The sequence below is a fragment of the Micromys minutus genome, assembly GCF_963924665.1.
Source record: "Micromys minutus genome assembly, chromosome: 6".
NCBI lineage: Eukaryota > Metazoa > Chordata > Mammalia > Rodentia > Muridae > Micromys > Micromys minutus.
Genome location: NC_137975.1, coordinates 25,724,007 through 25,745,991, shown reverse-complemented (window position 1 = coordinate 25,745,991; position 21,985 = coordinate 25,724,007). Strand labels below are relative to the sequence as shown.

Sequence of the window (21,985 nt, the reverse complement as noted above, 5' to 3'; positions counted from 1 at the left end):
AAAAAACACAAAGCAGGGCCAGCAAGATAGCTTCCTGCATAAGCCTGATGACCAGACATGCTCACAACACATATAGAAGGTAAAAGGATAAGCCAGTGCCAGTGCTACTGATGCCAGGGGGCAGTCTCAGGAATGGCAACACCAGACAGAACCACAGTATCCCAAAAGTGCAGACTCACCTTATCTGTCGCTGACGCCTGTCCTGCTGAGGCCGGCCATCTGCTAAACAACAGTCCCGAGCCCACATGGTCTTGCACAAGTTTTAGATTCCCTGAAGAAAGCAGTTGCTGGGCTCTATGTTGCCAGTTCACTGTTCTTTCAATCATATATCGGAGTGCATCTCCTTCGGGAAGACGAACTCTTAAACGCTGAAGGGAGGCCAGCAGAGGCAGAATTTTCTCTAATGGAGGCTTCTCTGACCTCCGACAGTGAGGACAAAGCCAGATTTGGGAGATTTGTGAAGTACTGGGCACTGCCACACAACTAGCATGGAAAGCATCCCTGCAGAGTTCACACTGGATCATGGGGGTGGCTGGAGTCTTCTGACACAAGCAGACTTTCAGCTCTGCATCTTGGACAGGTGACAGTAATTTCTCTTCATTGGCAAACCTGAGAGACTGCAAGGCTTCCATCTCGCGTAGGCGAGCTTCCCCAAGAGCTGCCATCTAAAAAGGAGTTAGTTGTCAAAGGCATGGTCATAATCAACTATCCATCCTCCTAAAAGTTAATTAGATGGGCTCTAGAGTAGATTATCAGCATTCAAATACAGAGCAAGCTCTGCCTCAAGCTAAGCCACATTCTACTATGGCTAAATTTCTGCATGCACAAAATGAACAGGACAGCAGGCTGCAACCCTACAAAGTCTATGATGAGACTCAGCACACTGCTCTGCATATAACTATTTACTTAGCTACTACTTAACTTGTACCATCTCCTGTAGATTTATTGCCTAGAATATTTACTTTCCTGAGAAGACTTTACACATCTGCTCATTTCTGACCTTCACTGGTATTCATTCCCTTAGATTTTGTGGTCTTCTAGAAAGGAATAGGAGACAGAAAAGACTTGAGCTGAGTGCAGTCAGAGCTTTGATCCAGTCTGAACTACACAATGGGGCTGGGCTGGGGTGCTCAAGCCGCCTGCCTCACTGTTGTTCACTGTGCGTTGTGACATGCTGTGAGATTAGTATCTGACAAAAACAAAATAAAACCTAGAAAACCATCTGGAGCTCGGGGTGTGGCCAAAGAGTTCTTACTTGGCATGCATGAAGCACTGGAACCCACCCCTAGCACTCTATAAGTTGGACATGGTGTCATATATCTCTTAAACGTATGAAGGGGCTTGAAAATACATAAGCAGGATCAGCATCACCGCTGAACACCTTTTCTCTAGACATCACTTACAAGCTATCTACAAATGGAACATTTACAAAGTCAGACTGAGTGCTTACTAGATACAGATTAACTGGCCAACTGTCCCAAGGAAAAGGACCAGGAGAGAACAGAAACACCAATGAAACACACTCTTTAAGAACCAATTCAGATCAATCTTGATTCATGAGATGCCTGAATTATAAGGATAGAATTAATTCTCCACTAGTTCTTCTCAGATGTTCAGTAGATACACAATGGAGTCTTATTTTTTGTAGGGGGAATAGAAGTAAACCAGAAACAAACTTATGGTATATTAAAATAACATCTATTTTTTGTTAGATTCATGTTCATATAAATATATACATGTGTATGCATGTGTATGTTATGTGTTAACAAGGTCCCCTCCCACAGCTCAGCAATGGAAAGGACATGAAGACCACAGAATATCCAGGAGCAGACATTAGAATCTATAAAAGATAATGCATGCAAAGTTGACACAGATGTTCATGTATTTCAAGGAGAGAGCCACCACTTTCATAAAATAAGCCGCCTGAACAGTACCAAAGTAGTAGACATATATAAACATTCCTTAAAGGGGAAAAAACAACAACAAAAAAACTTTCCAAAGATTCAACTGTCAACTGTCTTTAATAAAGGACAGACTCTAGGTGTCAAAATTTATAAATAAACCAAGGCAATTTCATGCCAATAGCTACTAGATAGCTACTAGAGAAAACGCTCTGTGGCCCAAGGATGGGTCCATTCAGTCTAGTTGTGTACTGTTATCAGCAATGGGCAATGTAGTAAGACTGTACTGTCGACTAGTCTGTTTGAGGTGCTAAAGTCACCAACAACACACTCCCCAGAATGTATCCCACTGTTCTATGGCACAGAACTGTATTCTTAGTTAGGATCCACATTTGACAAGGGCCTTCACCCATCACACAGCTGCACCTTTCACTAAGACACTGCTAATTAAGTATCAGCTAGACACTGGTGAACCTCCTTGGGTACTATCTTGAATCAACAATGCCTACAAAATGTAGGCAAGACCCAATTATTCAGTGTGATGTTTTTTGTTTTTTTTTGTTTTTTTTTTTTAAAACTGTTTCTGAGCATCTCCCTGTGTAGCCTTGACTAGTGTGGACCTCAGATCCATCTGCCTCTGCCTCCTAAGCCCCACCCCACCAGGCTCCAATATACTTTGTATGTGTTTCATGTGGCAGGTTAACAAGTTAACCTTGCAGTTTCACCTTTCTGGCAGCCTTCATCCCCTTAGCTAGTATTTCTAGATAAATCCATTGACACTCAATATTCAAGACTCAGACTGAGCTAGGCATGATGACACACACCTTTAATCCAAGCACCTAGGCAAGTTCAAGGACATCATGGTCTACATAGTGAGTTCCGAGACAACCAGGGCTACATCAAATTTATGCACCTGTGGGGATGTTTTGTGTCTTATAACTAAGGCAATCATTAGTGCCAGGCAAGGGTTTTACCATGGAAACAGACCTCACCGATCCTAGCGGCTGCTTTAAACTTCGCCATTTTTAAGTTATTCCACTAACCATGCTGCTATTCCTGCATCATTTTGAAAGGGTCAGACATTGCCCTCCCCCAAAACAGAGCAGAAAAACCCTGCTACATACAGCTGACGCAGTCTCTTTGCTCTCAGTCAGAGCCCGCTCCAGGTCACTCAGACTCTCTAACTTGGTGCTTCTTTTCTTCCCACTTGGCAACGGTTCTTTCAACTTTCTCTGTTTCCTTTTCAGCCCCAAAAGGCCAATGTCACATCGAGGACAAAGAACCTAATGTAAGAGAGAAGAAACCAATGGTGAAGCAGATTTCAGATGAGCCGCAGTAAAGGACTGACAGTGCATGTTTCTTACAGTCAACCATTTTCTTTGAAGCATGTGCATCCACACACACACACAAATAAATGTGGGGTTCTATGATAATGTACAGCTCACAGAAAATATAAAAAAAAAATGCTTAAGCTTTTTAGAAAAACTTGGTGAGGTTGTATCTCAGGTTTACTAAAAATGCAGGCAGTAGGCTGGAGAGATGGCTTAGTGCTTAAGAGCATTGGCTGTTCTTTGATCAAAAGAACTAGGATCCAATTCCCAGCACCCATATGGTTCACAGCTATCTAACTCCAATTCCAAAGGCCAGACTTCTTCTGCCTTCCATAGGCACTGCCCAGAAATGGTGCCCAGACATACATGCAGGTAAATCATCCATACACATGAAATAAAACAAAGGTAGTGAATCACAGCCAGGTTTAGTCTAATTTGAGCAGTAACAGAAACCTTTACATAACCAGGTGTGGAGCTGCACACACCTGTAAGCCCTGAACTTAGAGGCAGAGCAGAAGACTGCCATACTTCGAGCCTACCTTAGAACAGAGAGAGACTCTTATCTTACACACAGACACAAAACATAATGAAAAATGTTCTCACCTAAATCCTAAATGAAGCCAGAAAACATTTAAAAGTTGCTAAAAACAACTCACAATAGATATATATATACAACAAGGTCACTTTTCCTTGCTATAAACTATATTCAAACTAGAGATCAAAGTACCTGCATCCAAGCTCATTGTAAACTTACCTCTAACAGAGAATATGGCGAATTCTCAAGCAAGAATGTTTTAGCAGCACATTCTTTCCAAGCATGAACCTCAGCTACTAGCGTTTCCAATCTTGGTAAAGAATTCAGATGTACTGGGATAGATCGGCCTCTTGCAACAAGTTCAATGAGTGCTTCTAACACTGGCACACGTCCTCCTGCCTAATAAATTAAGAAAATAATACTTCTATGTAAAATAGGAAAAGTATACTTCAGGCTAGCTCACAGTCAATGACTCCATGACTTTAACATGTTAAATTCAACAAGAACAGGTGAGGGAGAAATGAGAAGCCCTTGTTTTTCACTTAACACCTATTGCCAAAAGATTAAAAAAAAAAAAGACTATTTACACCCACCTATAAACTTTTTATACCTATAGGTAAAGTCATCCTGTCACATTGGTTCCAATAACAATATAAAAATTACCTCAACAGAAATATTTGTACTAACTTAAAAGTTTAACTTGCGTTTTTTGAAGATAATAGTATTTTATTCTAATTCACTTGTCAGTGGTTTGACTTACTAAAATAACTCAGGAAATTAAAATATAGGCTAGAAAGCCCAAGGTTTCTTAAAACTTCAGCACATAAAAGAATCATGTGCAAAGCCCATTTACTGATACACAATTTCCTGGTTCTCGTCCTAGACATTCTGATTCAGGATGCGTGGGTTAGACGTAAAAGAGAGAAAGCATGAAGACGGAGGGGACCCACTGGAGGTGTCTGAAGAGGGGGAAGATAAGGAAATTGTCAAAGAAAGATTTATAGAACTGTGCTGGGGAGATGGCTTGAGGACCCAGGTTTGATTCCCAGCACCCACATGTAGCTGCAGTTCCAGGGGACCCAACACCCTCTTCGGACTTCCTCAGGAACCAGGCATCCATTGGATGCAGACACACAGACAGGCACAAAAGTCATACACGGAAAAAAGAAATCTAAAAAGGGCTTCAATATAGGCCACTGTCATACATGTCTGAAAGCTGTTGCATCTTCGGCATCAAGGGTTGCAGACCCACCTGGGAGGGCTGCAGCCTCCAGCGCCGGCTACCACCTGCCTACCCCACTACTCGCTGCCGTCAAAGCCTGAAGATCTTACCCCAGCCTGTCCATAGAGGAGGAGACCACAGCTAACTGCATGCACGAGGGAGTGCAGGGCATTGTTCCTTTTCAACCCACCTGCAATGCATCTACATCCTGAACCCAGTCTTTGGCTCTCTGCACAGAATCCTTTAGGACAGTGCCATTGGGAAGATAGGCAGGGATCTCCTCCATCTCTTTTACTGCTGTAGCAAGGCTACTCAAAGAATGCCGTGGTCTGCAAAAGCAAAAACAAAGACATGTCAGAAGTGCATTGTTCTTCTCTCTTAGATTTATTTTACTTTTTTGTGTGTGAATATTTTGCCTGCATGTCCACTATATGCTTGTCTGGTACCATGGATCCCCTGTAACTGGCATTACAGACAGTGGTTAACATGGGTACTGGGAATTAAATTGAGGACCTCTAGAGGAACAGCCAGGACTCCTAACTGCAGAGCCATTTCTGCAGCCACAAATTGCATTTTTCTTATAGATGCCAGAAGACTAGAAAAATCATTTCTAAAGAAATTTACCACTACCACCACAAAAACAAAAACATATTAATGGCACTGATCACTACTTATCAAATTAGCTCATTTCAAATGATCAAGATTTTTAAAGCAAGGTTTTCATCATTTTGTTTTACGACGGCATGTTATTTTACAAGTACATGCAGGAGTGCCTTGCAGAGGGCATAGGAAGCCCTGGAGCTAGTTTTGGGCAACTGTGAACTTGTGTCCTACAACAGAGCAGGGGCACTTCTAACAGCTGAGCCATCTCTTCAGCCCCAGAGTCTAAAAGCACAATTAGTTCTACATGTTCCTGATTTTATGCAATAACAAAGTTCTAATGCAAAAAGTAACTTACTAATACTAATAACTGGTAATTTCTTCTATGTTGATGTAGGTAAACATTAAAAATCAGATCAACTAAGAAAATTAACATTAACACACTCAAAGCACAATAGTAAAAAAATTCACACCCTCTTAGTTCAATGACCACTATTTTAAGAATGCAAAGCAGTAAAAAAAAAAGAAAAAGATCTGTAACCTAGACTTTTTAATGTCTATGTTGTCTACTGAACCAATAAAGGTCTGTCATACAGAAAGAAGGATTAGGAAATGACTTCAGTTTCACCCCTGGCCCAGATGCCTATCACACCTCTATCAAAGGTCGAAAACAGATGACGCATCCAGATGTACGACCCAACAGGAAAAATAAATATTCCTACTGAAAATATTCTGTAGTACATCACTACACAGAATGAACGTCAACTCTCAATTTGTCTTCATGACTCTGGATTCTACTTATTTTGCATTTATTTACTTAGTATTTATTTTATAAACTTTTTCTTCCTCCAATCACTGGAGACTACCAGGAAATCTCATTCAACCGAACTTTACAATAGTCATTTCCATCTAAATAATTTATTTCATAAGCAAGTAAGTGGGAAAAAAAAACTCTTTCTCTTATGAAATAAAACCTCACTTCTTAACAAGAGCTGTCCTGGAACTTTCTTTGTGGCCAGGCTGACCTCAAACTCACAGAGATCCACTGCCTCTGACTCCCAGGTGCTGAGAAGTGTGTATCACAAACCCTGGCTAATTTTCTTTAATCATGTGTCAAAGCAAGCCCAAACTGATGAGCAGAAGTATTCTAAAAGGACAGCAAAAGTTTATAAGCGGGCTGGAGAGATGGCTCACCGTTAAGAGCACGGACTGCTTTTCCAGAGGTCCTGAGTTCAATTCCCAGCAACCACATGGTGGCTCACAACCACCTATAATGGGATCTGATGGCCCTATTCTGACGTATCTGAAGACAGCTACAAAACTCACATACATAAAATAAATAGATCTTAAAAAGAAAAGTTTATAAGCATTTGCCAAACACTGGCCTCTCTGTGTTAGACACCGCTGTGTTTGCTTTACCTTGCTCTGAGCAGACTCTTGGCTTTGTCGTCCCAGTGCTCTGAGACCGTTAGCAGTTCCTGCAAGCGGGCCATAGCTTTCTCCACAGCAGAATATGGAGCCAGCCCCACCCCTAAGTCTATGAGTCGTCTCATATCGTCCAAAGAAAGGGAGCTAGAGTCCAGGCAAGCCTGTTGAACCTCTTCTAGCCAACGGGCCTGTTCTAAGCGAATGCGCATCTCAGCGAGTTGTGGAAGTTCAACATCAAATTCAAAGCTGACATCCAGCAACTCCTGTAGCTCAGCAGCACTAGGCATTTCCTCAGTCAGTAGTTTCTGGCTTTGCTGTTGGAAATCTTCCACACGATTCAAGAGATCCTAGAAGAAAACAAAGGCAAACAATAGAAGTCAAACAATCAAAATACAAGTTCAGTACATAGCCTTTTTCTAACTTAAAATCTGAAGTTGAGGGGGCTAGAGAGATAGCTCAGTGGTTCAGAGCACTGACTGATCTTCCACAGGTCCCGAGTTCAATTCCCAGCAACCCCATGGTGGCTCACAACCATCTGTAATGAAATCTGATGCCCTCTTCTGGTGTACATGAAGATAGCGACAGTGTACTTATATTCATAAATTTAAAAGTTTTTAAAAAAATATGAAGTTCTGCAGGGCAATGGTGGTGCACACCTTAATCCCAGCACTAAGAAGCAGAGGCAGGCAGAGCTCTGAGTTTGAGGCCAGCCTAGTTTATAAAGCAAGTTCCACACAGCTACACAAAAAAAAACCCTGTCTCCGAAAACCAAAAAGATAAAAAAAAAACTGAAAGGGTTTAACTTTCTTCACCAAGCTATATTATGTTGGTAATAATGTGAGTAAACAAAGCAACATACATGCCATCTGGTAGCCAAAAGGAGATCGTAACAGAGGCCTAAGAACTGGATGGTAGTCACTTTTGCTTACCTTTGTTTTCATTTCGTGTGTGTGTGTGTGTGTGTGTGTGTGTGTGTGTGTGTGTGTGAGTGAAGGTTTTTATAGTCTACTTGAGTTTATATACATGTGTTGAGCAGAAGAGGGCATTAAGAATCCTCTATTTCTTCCTCCCTGATCCACCATGGTATTCACATTTTTTTGGCTAAGAAACTAACAGGCCTTAGCACTTTAGATAATTCTGCTCTGGGCACCAGTGGAACTGGGGTTAGAACTGATCCTGTTGGGTGTGCAGCAAGAGCTCATAACCATGTCTCCAACTCGTTGGACTTAATATGGAGCCTAGACTGGCTTCGTACTTACAGAAGTCCTCCTGCTTTGGGATCTAAATGGTGGGATTATAAGTGTGGGTCACTCAGTGGTCACTTTCACAATAAAAATGTCTATCGTCCTTCTAATATAATCTTCTTATACCCACCCACTATATCCACATTTTATATGACATTAATGTCACTTAAATATTTGTAAATTAATTAGGAGCAAATTATTAGCTCAGGTCAGAAGTACTTGCCACCCTTCAGGAGGACAAAATTGCAGCTCCCACCCCCATGTCAGGTGGCTCAGAACCACTGTTAATTCCAGATTTAATGTATCTGATGTTCTCCTTTGGCCTCTGCAGATATGTACACCCACACATACAAATTAACCACAAAAAGAGAGTCAACTGAATATACAGTCCTCCTACACATCTGTATATGGTTACCTTTAGCAATGGCGTCTGACTAAGGACACACGGCAGAGCATACAACTGAGTCACAAACTGTCGAAGTTCATTCACTGTCAACTGATTCTGAGACTTCCCTCCACCAGATCGATACCTACAAAGACAAGGGCCCGAGAAAGCCACATGAGAACACATACACTCATTACTCAGATGCCAGTATCACAGAATCCCAGAATGGAAGGAAAAATCCTAACAGGTTTCTAGGCTCGGGTGTCATAGATTCCATTCTCAAATAGAACATATACCTTGTTTGCCTTTTGCCATTAAGCAACTGCTGGGCAACAGAGGCACACTTTTCTGCATCCTGCGTAACTAGACGAAGGTGACGCAAAAGATCGTTGTCTGGGAATTTTTTAATTTCTGATTCTTCGATCAAAGCTTTAAAGTGGACAAGACCTAAAAACAAAGAACAAGTCATCTCTCTGGTGATCATCAAGTTCACAGTCACAGAGTGAAGAGGGCCTTCTGTCAATTCTCACCCAGAAATGTGACATAAGCAGTGTTTATCTGATTGGGGAAGGGGGAATAGCTGGACAAGAAGTGCTTAGAGTTGAATCTTCAGAATACAAGTTTAGGATTTTTTTTTAAAGTGAAAATCTGCTGATTTGTGTAAGAAAAGCAACAGAGATCCATTCTACTGGGGCTTAACCTACTTTGTAGTCTCTTCTTTCACTATAAAGACAAGAAACTGGTGGTGGTTCCTTCCCTTCCATGAAAAGGGAAGGAGCGACCTGCTGAGCTACAGAAATGAGTCTGAAGGAAATGGCTGGCTGGAGGCAGGCTTAGAAGCATTGAGCAAGCAGAGGGTCAGGTTTAGACCCCAGAACCTACATAATGACTCTCAAGTCTATAATCCCAGATCCAGGGACCCAGCACTCTCTTCTGCCTCTGTAAGCCCCCAAACAAACACACACAGAAATCATAAAGGGGGATAATGGCTGGAAGTGACTCCATTAAGAGTACTTGTTATTAAAGAGGACCCATGTCCAGTTACCAGATCCCACACAGCAACTCACAATCACCCTCAGCTCATCTCCAGGGGATCCAGGCCTCTTCTGGCCTTAGGGTTTATCAGGTACACAAAGAGGAGATAAATATACAAACAAATACATGAAGGCAAAACACATACATACACAGCTCTTCCAGTGTAAGAGGAATAATGCCAGGGACAATAAACTAGAAATGTTAAGCCAACATCTAAGATATGTTTTATTTAACCATTTACTTTTTTTTTCCTATAGCCCTGGCTGTCCTGGAACTCACTCTGTAGGCCAGACTCCCTGCCTTTGCCTCCCAAGTGCTGGGTTTAAAGGCATATGCGACCACATCTGGCTTGATTTATACATTTTTATGTGTACAGTATTTTGCCTGCACGTGTTGTCTACATACTGTATGCATGAGGTGGCTGTGGAGAAGGAAGCACTGTATGCCCTGGGGCTGGAGTTACAGTTATGAGCCTCCATACAGATGGCTGGAATTGAACCCAGGTCCTGTGAAAGAACACTAAATGCTTTTAACCTCTGAGCCTACGTACCAGCTCTATTTTCATTTTTAAAAGATTTCAGTTTGTTCTTCTATTTATTTATTTTACTGCGGGGTACAGAGGCAGAGAAGAGGGGAAATGTGCACCTTGGAAGACCACTGGGCTTGTATGGCATGTACATTTACCCACTGAGCCATCTCTCTGGTCCCAAAATCATCATGTATAATCTATATACCCAGACTTCATTTAGATGTTGAGGCAATTTGCCTCATCCATCTTGGTTAAAAACTTCTGCCAGGGATCTGGAAATTTAAGGCATAAGAATTCAGTATGCAATTAGGCTGTTTCAAAGAGTTGGCTGCAACAAAACCCAACTCTACTTTGGTTAATGAGTCCCACTTTCTGCATTACATACTTTTTTTCTTATTGATCTTTGCTTCCAAAGCTTCATTCACATTTAAGGCCCATTCATTGTAAGACTCAGCTCGAAGCTTCAGTGCATTCATCATTGGATAGAGATCATCCAGAGTGTATCTATACCTGGACACAGAACACAAACAGCATTGAGATGGGACTGTGGAGAAAAACAGATGTCATATCCTCAGCATTTTAGAGACCTACAGAGGTATCATTGAACTTTTTACTAAAGATTCAGTGTGGGCTGAGAAGATGTCTCAATTAGTAGAGCAGTTTGCTTAAAAGCACAAGAACTTGAGTTTCAACCCCAAGATCTGTGTGGTGTCCTACTAGAAAGAGCCCATATAGGCTCAAATACCTGAGTGCTTGATCACTAAAGAGTGGTGTGACTTGACAGGGATTGGTAGATGTAACCTTGCCAGAAGTGTATCACTGGTACTGGGCTTTAGGGTGTCAAATGTTCAAGCTAGGGCCTGTATCTCTCTCTTCCTGCTCCCTTTGGATTCATAACCACACACCCACATCTAACCCAGAGCATCAAAAATACATTTATGCACACGCACTCACAAAGGGAAATAAATGCTTTCCCAAAGGGAAAAAACCCACCCATACTTACCTCAGATTATACTTATAAGGGGGACAGGAACACAATTCTTTTACATGATGTAGGCAAACAAGCAGGCCAGGTTTACAAGAGCAGGAGATGGCAGACATGAAGCATGTAGTTTTGCATTTTATACACTGCCGCTCATCATCTGGCAACAGCTCAAAATCCATTCTTTCAGAATCAATTACTCCCTAAAACAAAATCTGTATTAGTGGATGGATTTGAAAGGATAGCACAATCTAAAAGACCCAAGAAAAATATGCACTGAACTTTAAAAAAAAAAAAAAAAAAAAAAAGCCTTAGTAAAAATTCATAAGCACTATTTAGAACCATATAATCTAAAAAAAAAAAAAATAGCATGTTACTCCACTTGTCAAGGAGCATCACTCTTGGTGTAAGCAAGTCCTCAAGTCTAACCATTTCTATCTTAGCATAAATAAAAGTACTGATGAATTAATACTGCTGAGGTTAGCAGCCTGACACCAACCTCACCTTACATAAAGTTTAGGGCACAGAGGGAGAGCAAAGGACACATGCTTTCTATTGCAGAAGAAAAGATAAAAAACTGGGACACTTAACAGAGCACATGCATAGTACAGTGCACAGAGCCCGGACTTGATCCCTAGCATCAGCCTCAAGACAAACAGAAGAGCTGCAAAGATGACTGATTAGGAAGAGTGAACACTGCTCTTGTTCCCTGCACCTATGCCAAGTGGCTCACAACCACCTGTACCTCTATCTGCTGCTGGAGATCCAATGTCTTCTACCACAAACACTTTAAAAGACTCTGGTTCTTATTATGCACAGATGTCTTAAGAGGGACACATAATAAAATAAACAATATTTAAAAGAGACTGGTTTGTAATCTAGCACTTAGAAACAAGAAGCAGGAATATCAGGAGAGATCAAGACCATACTAGGATACATGAAGCACTATTAGAGGAGAGGAAGGAGGGAAGGGATGGAAAGACGGAAGGGGACAGACAGATGAAGCAGCACTAATGAACTGAATATAGCAGACAAACAATTTGAAAAGATAATGTACAGAAACTGATTAAGGGATAAAATTCAGTCAATATATATAATACAAAGTATGGCTTTTGTAGACATTAAATACAATATGGAAAAGCTTATTAAGACAGTAGTAAAGTACACGAGAACTTTGTAGTCAATGACATAAAATTGCATTTCCAGAAACCTACCAATTTACGGACAGTTTCCCTTAAAGCTTTTTCATCCTCAATCATGATGGCCATGTCCTTCTGAACAGTTGAGGCTACTACAACATCTAAAACATCAGCCTTGGAAGCCATTTTGCATATCATCTCATCATGGGAAAAGACACAGTAACGGTGCAGCAAGCGATAATGCTCCACACACTGGCGGCCCAATGGTAGCTGTGTACAGACAGGTATAAGACACATTCACTCGTCTGACTTACAGTATCATATTACTAAATAATACTATCCAGGTCAAAACACCTATCACTCATCAACCCTAAACTAGACACACAGAGCCCTGGGCCTATTGCTGTGCTCCAAAGATCTAACTCATTAAATAAACTTAGTTGAAAACTGGTTTAGGAAAAAGACATTGATAATGAATCAAAGGGCAATGTGAAGTGTAACAAGTAATATTTGTACTATTCCTCAACTAAGAGCACTAAACTGAAACCCTACTAAGTTTTAAGATTGGAATGTTTGTTACTAGTTTGTGAGCTTTTGGTTGTGAGCCTAGCCTTTAACGGCTGAGCCATCTCTCCAGCCCAGTTTGTGAGCTTTAATAAGCTTCAGCCTTATTAAAAGTCACTAGGCTCTACTCTTCATGAAAATTCTTGCTATAATTTAGGTTCCCCTGTAGATTGTCCTAAAGCTGTTTGTGTTTTAATGTTAATTCCACTTCCCCAAGAAAAGTTGGCTAGTCAAGAGACCCCAGCTGAACCTTCCCATTTTAATTAGTAAAATAAAGGAAAGCCAGTGACTGGGCAGGTCAAGAGAAGTAGAGAGGGCTGAGGGGTCGGAAGAGAGGACGGAGATTAGAGATGGAGCTTCCCAAGGACCAGCTGGACCCAGGTGGGATTGATTGGTGTTAAAAAGCTATGAACATTAAGGATTTTACAGGTCTAATATCTCTTATAAAAAGGCAGTTTGTATCTTTGTCTATTTGATGCAATCTTGTTGTGTAGAGGGTTTGTGGATTAAGAGATGAATATATAAACCTGTATGAAAAGCTATCGAGTTGTGTTTGTGTAGGATTTGGGGGTACAGAAGTACCTCGGGACAGAGGCAGAGAACAGGCAGTAGTAACCGCCAAGGGAAGGGAGTTGAGCAGACAAGTTGGGCGGTGTAGGCGGTTCAGACTGGACTCCAGAGGTGCGCTTGGCTCCTTATCAGGGTCAGGCCTGAGGAGTGCCTCAGGGCAGGTAAAGAGATAAAAAAAAAATGTATTTTTTAAATATTTACTGCAACATTCCCTGAAACCTGCTGTAGCAGGATGGTTTGGAATAAAGAACTTGGGACAGGCCTTGGCAACACTGGAAAAAAACAAAGACGGAACTGGAGAGGTGGCTCAGCAGTTAAAAGCATGTTCTGATGTTTTGGAGAGGTCCAAAGTACAGTTCCTAGGACCCATACCAGGTTACTCTGAGCTATCTGCAGTTTTCTAGCCAAACTCATATGTACATGTTGGACGTGTGCACCCACTTGGTGTCAGTCTGGGTTGTCACACAAGTTACCAAGTACCTTATTTCATTGTAGACTGGAAATGAATTTGTATAGAAGCCAGATGAGTACTAAGTCTATGTGACAGTTTTTAAAGCATTCTATACTATTTCCACTAAAAAATGTAAGATTTCAGAGTTCAAATCTAAACATAAAACATACCCAATCAACAGTGCAGAAGTTAACAGCCTCAGCAAAATTAAAACCTTGGTTGAAGCCACTGTGGTAGGCCCTTGGAAAGGTAATTACGAACTCCCCAGCACACTGATTCGTTCGATAAACCTACAGAGAGAGAAGTGAGGGATTAAGGGGTTCATAGTAACATTCTCAAAGACAATTTGGACATAAAGCATTAGATGATTCTCTAGACAAATAGAACAGAACAACACAGGTACATGCACAAATACTGTGGTAGAATCACCTAATTTCTATTACACAATGGATATCACACTAATAGAACTCCAAACACAGTCTCTGAACAAAAAAATAGTGCTCCTATCACAAAAATAAGCTCCCATCTAAGAGGCAAGAAACATCTTTTTTTTCTTTTAAGATACAATCAAGAATCTCCTAAAGTTGGTTCAGCCCTCAGTTCAATTCCCATCAGCACCATCAAATAGTCCTACCAAGCAGTCCATTTTGGTTAAGCATGAGATCCCACAAGATTCACTGTTCCTTCCTTGTGGAGTATTGGGAACTAACTCCAGGGGCTGTGCTTATTAGACAAGCACCCCAACGAACAAACATACCTACTCAACTTCCTCTTCTAGAAAAGAGGAAAAAGGCATAAAAGACTGGCACCAAAAACTGGAAAAATGGCTCAACAATCAAGAACACAGTATAGATTTATAATATTTATAAATATTTTTAAAGTGATTATAAATCTGAGAGTAGATCTAATAGTAACTAGCTAGCTATTTTTAAAATAAACCATTTTGATTTGAAAGGTAACATGATATTTTTGTTTACTAAAGTTATAAACAAAATTTTTAGTACAAGGATCATTAGCCGTAATGGTTAAACAATCTCCAACCTTCTGAAATGTACACTGAAAAGTACTGTACTCATCTGCAAAGCAGTCAGTTTAGTATTGTACATTTTTATAGTGTCTAATATCTGGCCCATTGGAACAGTGCTTTAAAGCACCAAACAGATGCTTCTTTTACCAAGTTATATTATAGGGAGAAACAAACAAAAAGAAAAAAAAAGAAGAAAAAAAAAAAAAAAACACCAAATAAAATTTTAAAAAAGAAGGAGAGGGTGCTGGAAAAGCAGTGTATTATGGGTGAAACCTCAGGGGTCAGCTCAGACATACAGGCACTTCGTGAGTCATCAGAGTATTGGGGTTCATGATCGTCACAAGCTGGTGGAGGAGGTCTGGCTGGGACACAAAGAGCTCTGGAGCCAGTTTCTTCATGACATTTTCTAGCTGCTCAGCAGCATATCCTGGAACTCCATACCAGGTTTTTGGCTCACCCCTAGAAACAGATTATAAAAATCAATCAATTTGAAGCATAACACAAAGCAACTTGTTAATTAGTTCATATTATTCTGACCTTGATGTTTAAGGCTGAGCTACAAACAAATATTCAAATCAAAGAAGAATCAGGAGAAGTGTGAGTGGAACACACACAGCGCATTGGTGTCCTCCCAGATCCCGATCTACAAACACACAAGTATCTAGAGTTTCTAAAAATATAAGGAATCACACTTGATACATCAACTGAGAATGACAACCTTCCTTCTTCCTTTTACCTAGTCCATTCAGCTGAAAAAGGCTTAAATCAAATACCAAAAAGACAATTAGCATTTCTAAAGAGTCCTATTCTCCAAAACACTTTAAATTGTTGACCAATTAATCAGTGAGGTATACATGTGTCACCTTCCAGTCTCAGCTGGTGACTGCCAAGGAAGCAGAGTCACATTGAACACCCACTGCCAGCTCCCTCCATTTCCTTCTCAAATTTCTCTGTACCATTCAAGTGGTTTATGGATTTTAAAATATTTTTGACTTGCAAGTAGAAAAAATAAGAGGGTATTACAGCTGCAGAAAAAAAATAGCTTTGGATGAAAAGTTTAGATAATAAAGTTTACATATCTCCACAGATAAGAGGTATGCTAAGTATGATGATGTGATGTCAGAACTTAGCACTCAGCACAACAAAAGGAATGATGGTCCTAAAGGACATGCTCCTCCCCAAAGGGATATGGGTTACCATGACGAACAGATGAGAATTCATGTAGCAAGTGAGCAAACAGGTGTGGCTGCATGTCTGTTTGTAAGCTTTATAGTTCATAAATACTATTCCTAGAAACACCCTATACTTGCAAAAAAGTGAAGTGCCCCAATCTGATAGGAAGCCTAACATAACAGAAGTTAAAACAAAAAGAACTTGTTATTCACAGTCATGGGCAACAAATATCTGAATGAGGAAGTTTTCCTTCCTACCCAGCTTGGATTCTCCTCATAGACTCACCAGTGCAGGTAGTTGATTGAATAGCTCCAGTGGTCTTCAATATGCCAACAGAAGGAAGAGAAGCACATGCCCACATAGAGCCAGGGGAGTTTCATGCCACATATGTCAGCAGTAATGTGGGCGAGGACAGACTGCTCCATCACTGGCATGTTATTCAAATTCCAGCCGCTATCAAGATATTCCTAAGAAAAAAAATGAAGCCCACACTTATATAGAATATGCCCATTTTGTTTTGTTTTAGGAGACATAAACTGAGCAGAAACTGAACATAAACATGAAGTTCAAAGCCAGACAGAATAATCTACATCCTTAGATTGTCCTGAGAGAAAGTGACAAAATGACAAGGCCTACAGAGGAAGCTCAGGCCGACATATTCTACTTTCTTTTGGTGCTGGCTGCAAGTGTGCGGTTGTTCAGTCTGTGAAAACTAATCAAGCTACACACATGTATACACTTCTCTCTATATATGCAAAACTTATGAAAACCACAAACATACACCCTGTAAATCCGATGGTCCCCAAGACAGACAAAGTCATTTGGGCTTATAAGTCCAGCTGCAGGGAAGCAAGACACTTAAAAATGTTACAATTAAATACGGTCTCAGTTGATCTTTTTATAAACGTAAGGCCTGAAAGAAAGGGCAGTAATAGTGTTCCTTCACCACCACAGAACAGTGCAGGACCGGGACTAGGGTTGTTTGAGAACTTTCTTGAAATTAATAAATTCAGTAAGACTGTGCTGAAAATAATTATAAATACTTGAAGCAGGGCTGGAGAGATGGTTCTGCGGTTAAGAACACTGGCTGCTCTTCCAGAGGTTCTCCGATCAGTTCCCAGCAACCACATGGGGGCTCACAACCATCTGTAAGGGGGTCTGAAGCCTTCTTCTTGTGTGTCTGGAAAACTTCAATCTAGCTAAACAGAACTCCACTAACAATTCCCAGGCTGTGCTTTAGATGCAGAGCTGCACCACACAGCAAGTCCTGACAGCTGGACCTACCTCTTCCTCAGGAGAAATCTTGATTTTCCCATCTCGAACAGGAAAGCCACTGCCAAACTCTTTTGAAGCAATATCAGCTCCATACTCCACTGTGACATCTTCTTCAATAGTGCTCACCAGCCGCCAAAACTCCTTCTCCACCAGCTCAGTGGGAACCATCTGGAAGTACAAGAAAATTAAGAGTAATCTTTTTCATTCATTCACAAACCATTTGACTAGTTAAGAGATGGAAATCAAAGAATAAACTTAAATTTCCCAATAAATGAACAACTCTATACAGGCAGCAACTCTATTTTCAAAAATAAACTTTAAAACTGAGAACTATAATAACCAGCTGGGCAGCAGTGGCTCATACCTTGGATCCCAGCCACTTGGGAGGCAGAGACAGGTGGATCTCTGAGTTTGAAACCAGTCTGGTCTATCGAGTGAGTTCCAGAACAGCCAAGACTATACAGCAAAATCTTATCTTGTAAAAATGAAAAAGAAAAAGGGGGAAAAAAAACCAACTCCATAAGAACTAAGAATTCATGTTCATTGATCATGAGGCCAAAGAAACTAATGGGGAGGTTTTAAAAAATTTAATATTCTGAGATATACTTGTGCTTTGAGAAATAACACCCAACTTGGATAAGTTTTAACACATTATATGACTAAACCTGGCTGAATTAAAAATAAATAAATAAAAAGAGCTAGACAAATGTTTTGATAGTAAAGAGCAATTACTGCTCTTGCAGAAGTCCTGGGTCCAATTCCCAGGACCCACATGACACCATCTGTAACTTCAGATCCAGAGGACCCAATGACCTCTTCTGACCCACCATGGGCACCAAGAACACACATGTTGCATATTCATACATACAGGCAAAATAATCCTATATCAAAAACAAAAATGAATAAACTTTTTTTTAAATGTAGTAAACTAAAAGAAATTGCAGACCCTCAGCATGTCAAACAATATAAAGCTATCAGGCACCAGGGAACTGTTTTCAGTATAGGCCCTTAGTGGTTTTACCTTTTTAATAAAATAAATTCTGACAACAGATGTCATAAGCCAGTCCATATGACTGATTATGCAAATATAAGAAAATACTAAAATTTGTGACGAGTCAAAATAAAATCATGTGGAATGTGCATTAAAAGAAACTATTTTAGGTAACTAAAAGCCTATGTCCATGACTTAAAGGAATATGTATTTCAGGAATTCCATAGGGATCAAACTCTCATCTAACCTCAGTAATCTCATGCATGAGCTGTGTGCTATGACACACATGAGAAAAATTCAGAATTATGCTGGAAACCACTCATTTTGGATTATTTGATGGAATACTGATACTGCTTCTGTTTCTAAATAAACAAAAAGTAACAATGGAATCCTACTGTAGAGTTTACAATCTAATGATTAGACAACAGAATGTAACAGATGTGTCTCCAGACACAGCAGACACTGCATTTCTTGGTACATAGCAATCTTTCCACCAACTCTGAGACACTGTCTTTAAGCTCACCTGCTGGACCACAAGAACTGTGGAATTTTCTCTATTGGTGTATGCTGTTACTAGAACAGGGCTTTTCTTTATCCAGTCAAACAGAGTTGCAGAGAAACTATCTACACTATCCAAGTTAACTCTTTTTCATCATCAGCTGCCTCATTTAAAACAAAAAACAAAATAAAAATGTGTAATTAAGCCAGGTGTGGTAGTGCCCCTTAAGTTGTATGTTGGCTGGTTTGGTTTACAGAGTGAATTCCAGGCTAACTAGGCTACATAAATGATGCTGATCTCAAAAAAGGAACATTAAATAAATCTTAAATCACAGTCTTGAGTCCAATCCTTAGAACCAAAAAGAACCAATTTCCACATGTTCTCTTTGATTTTTACTTGCTCAGGTTACCTGAGCGCCGACAATACACACATAAGCAAATAAATTCATTAGTAACAAAAGGTTCAAGGTCTAAATCAAGTTAGGATAAACCTACATACATGGACTGGCATGTTGAAGTAATCAGATTTGAATGCATCTGCCATTTCCCCAAATGTACGGAGCGTATAGTCTCTTGCTGCCTGTTCAAAGCCAAAAGCTTCTTGTGGCTTACTACATTCCTGCATGGGAAAAAGAAAAGCTGTTTTCTAGGTGACACTTGAAAATATCAGATCTAGCCAATAGTCACAATGGCCAATTGAAGATTTTTAAATTTAATTTTCATCCTATTAGGTCTACATGAGAAAAATTAAATATATCTGGAGAAGGAGATTGTTCCAGTGAATAAATGAAATAATTTTTATTTGGTTACTGATGAAATAAACTGTGTTTTAACAATTATAATTTTTTAACCTTCATTTATTTTCATGATAAAATGTCTTCAATACTGAAAACAAGGGGAATAATGTTCAAGACTTTACACTATAAAATCAACTTAAAGTATCAAAATAAAAATTAATAAGTAGATGGAAACAATATAGCACTCAAGAGTGAAAACATTTAATGATAACCAAATAATGCTATCAAAACCAAAAATCAAAACACTGAGCTGTTATATAACTCTCCTGCATAATGGAGTCAAATAAATTGGCAAATTCAGACCTATTTAGCCAGGTTATATCTACACAGCTATTAAATATTTAAACATTTAAATATTAATATTTAACACCATGGAACCTTTCCAACTTCCAGGTCTAATAACCTGTCCTTGTGGGGTCATCTCATGTTACACTATAGCTATACAGAAAACCTAAAAAGTATTCTTAGCATTATAACCTAATTCTAACACAAAATGTCATATTCCAGTGACTGAGCACTTCCTTATATGGAAAACAGCAAACTTTGCTACACTGTAGTTATATCAGCACTACACACACTACATTGAAAATACTTAAGATTAAAAAGTAAGTTTCTAAGATTAATTGTCTAATATTTGTTTAGAACAGAAAAAAAAATGTCTAGAGCAAGGAAGATAACTCAAGTACCTGCCACAGAAGCATGAAGGCCTGAGCTTATATCTAAGAACTCAAAAGCCAGGCCACTAGTGCTTGATGGTGGGGGTAATAGAGGCACCTGAAGCACCTTGGCCAGTCAGATGTCACCAAATTAATGTACTTCAGAATCAGCAGAGACCCTGTCGCACATGCACCGTGACAGATTCAAAGATCTGTCAACCCGATACAGACACACATGGAGAAAAGGAAGTGTTCATAAATTCCTACAAAGAACATACATTGTTTTACAACTCTGTTGATGACTAAAAGAATAAAGGAATAAAAAAAATTCTGCCTCCGAACAACATACATACACTGAGAAACTTTGGAAGATTTCTTTCCCATTCACTTCCAAGCCTTGTTTTGTTTATAAACTTTATTATTGATGAATCTAAAACACACAGACAGAGGAAAATGATCCCAAAGTAATTCTCTTGCTCACTGATTAATCCTTACTTGAGCCAAACACTTAGGACACCTCCAGTCTCCCTTAGGAACATCATGGAGAGGGGGAACCAGGCAGAATGTGTGGTAACTGTCATCACAGCCATCACACAGGAGCAACCGGTCCTCATCACTGCCGCTGCCACATAAGAGGCACACATACAGGTCCACCTGCAGCGAAGAAAACAGACAAAAGATTATGTGTGACCTGTTGCTTGTTTATGTGAGTTTCTTTTTTCATTTTGTTTCTCTTGTTCTGACAGGGTCTTCATTAAGGCAGGTAGCCTCTGAATTACTTACTGGACAATGATCTTGAACTTCTGGTAATGATTCCACCTTTAAGTCCTGGGATCAGAGGCAGGTAGCACCACACCTGGTTTTTACAATGCTAGTCAAACTAGACAAGTGTTTTAAAAGACATGCAAGTACCAACCCACATAAAAAATGAAATTTTCTTTCATTTTTTTAATGTGCACATTTTTGTGAACGTGTGAGTGTTTACATTATGGCAACCATAAATAAAGTCAGAAGTCTCTCCTTCTACGACACGAGTTAGAGATTAAAGTCCGACCATCAAGTTTGGCATTAAATGTCTTTACCTTATTAATCTATCTTTGCAGCCCATACACAGTTTAAAGAAAAAAATACCTACACCTTCTATGCAGGTGGTGCAAGCCTTTAACCCCAGCACTCCAGAAGCCAAAGATAGGTGGATTTCTGTGAGTTCAAGGCCGGCCTAGTCTATAGAACGAGATAGTCTATAGAACCAGACATTAAAATAGCTTTCCTTTTTTGATACTAAGCTAACCAGTGATGATTAGATAGATAGATAGATAAATAGATAGATAGATAGATAGACAGACAGACAGACAGACTCATATAGACAGATATATGCAATTTTTATAGAAAGTTTTCATAATTATGTTCTCTAAATTCTGAACTCTGATCTCCAAGCTCTCTCAATTTTCTTTTCCTTTCTTTCTCCCTTTCATTTTTTTTTCTTTCTATCTTTTTTCTTTTTGGTATAAATAGTCACTTTGGTAAGATGAAAATAATCCTCCAGGCTGGAGAGATGGGAAGGCTCAAAGGTTAAGAGTACTGGCTGCTCTTCCAGAAGTCCTGAGTTCAATTCCCAGCAACCACATGGTGGCTCACAACCATCTGTAATG

General features: G+C 39.8%; 1 protein-coding gene across 1 annotated transcript in view; it reads right to left on the bottom strand.

Annotated features, from left to right (window-relative positions):
* KDM5B (lysine demethylase 5B) overlaps positions 1 to 21,985 on the bottom strand; it is a 65,380-nt gene that overhangs the window by 6,739 nt on the left and 36,656 nt on the right. Inside the window, exons 8-23 of the mRNA XM_080918431.1 lie at positions 20,829 to 20,987; positions 19,380 to 19,499; positions 17,401 to 17,559; positions 16,402 to 16,583; positions 15,240 to 15,402; positions 14,087 to 14,206; positions 12,407 to 12,601; positions 11,214 to 11,395; positions 10,596 to 10,720; positions 8,943 to 9,093; positions 8,677 to 8,791; positions 7,009 to 7,364; positions 5,180 to 5,318; positions 3,987 to 4,166; positions 3,026 to 3,184; positions 180 to 665 (exon numbers count right to left, since the gene is read on the bottom strand). Of these exons, the coding sequence (XP_080774557.1) occupies positions 180 to 665; positions 3,026 to 3,184; positions 3,987 to 4,166; positions 5,180 to 5,318; positions 7,009 to 7,364; positions 8,677 to 8,791; positions 8,943 to 9,093; positions 10,596 to 10,720; positions 11,214 to 11,395; positions 12,407 to 12,601; positions 14,087 to 14,206; positions 15,240 to 15,402; positions 16,402 to 16,583; positions 17,401 to 17,559; positions 19,380 to 19,499; positions 20,829 to 20,987 (2,991 nt within the window). The remainder of the gene's footprint in view (positions 1 to 179; positions 666 to 3,025; positions 3,185 to 3,986; positions 4,167 to 5,179; positions 5,319 to 7,008; positions 7,365 to 8,676; positions 8,792 to 8,942; positions 9,094 to 10,595; positions 10,721 to 11,213; positions 11,396 to 12,406; positions 12,602 to 14,086; positions 14,207 to 15,239; positions 15,403 to 16,401; positions 16,584 to 17,400; positions 17,560 to 19,379; positions 19,500 to 20,828; positions 20,988 to 21,985) is intronic.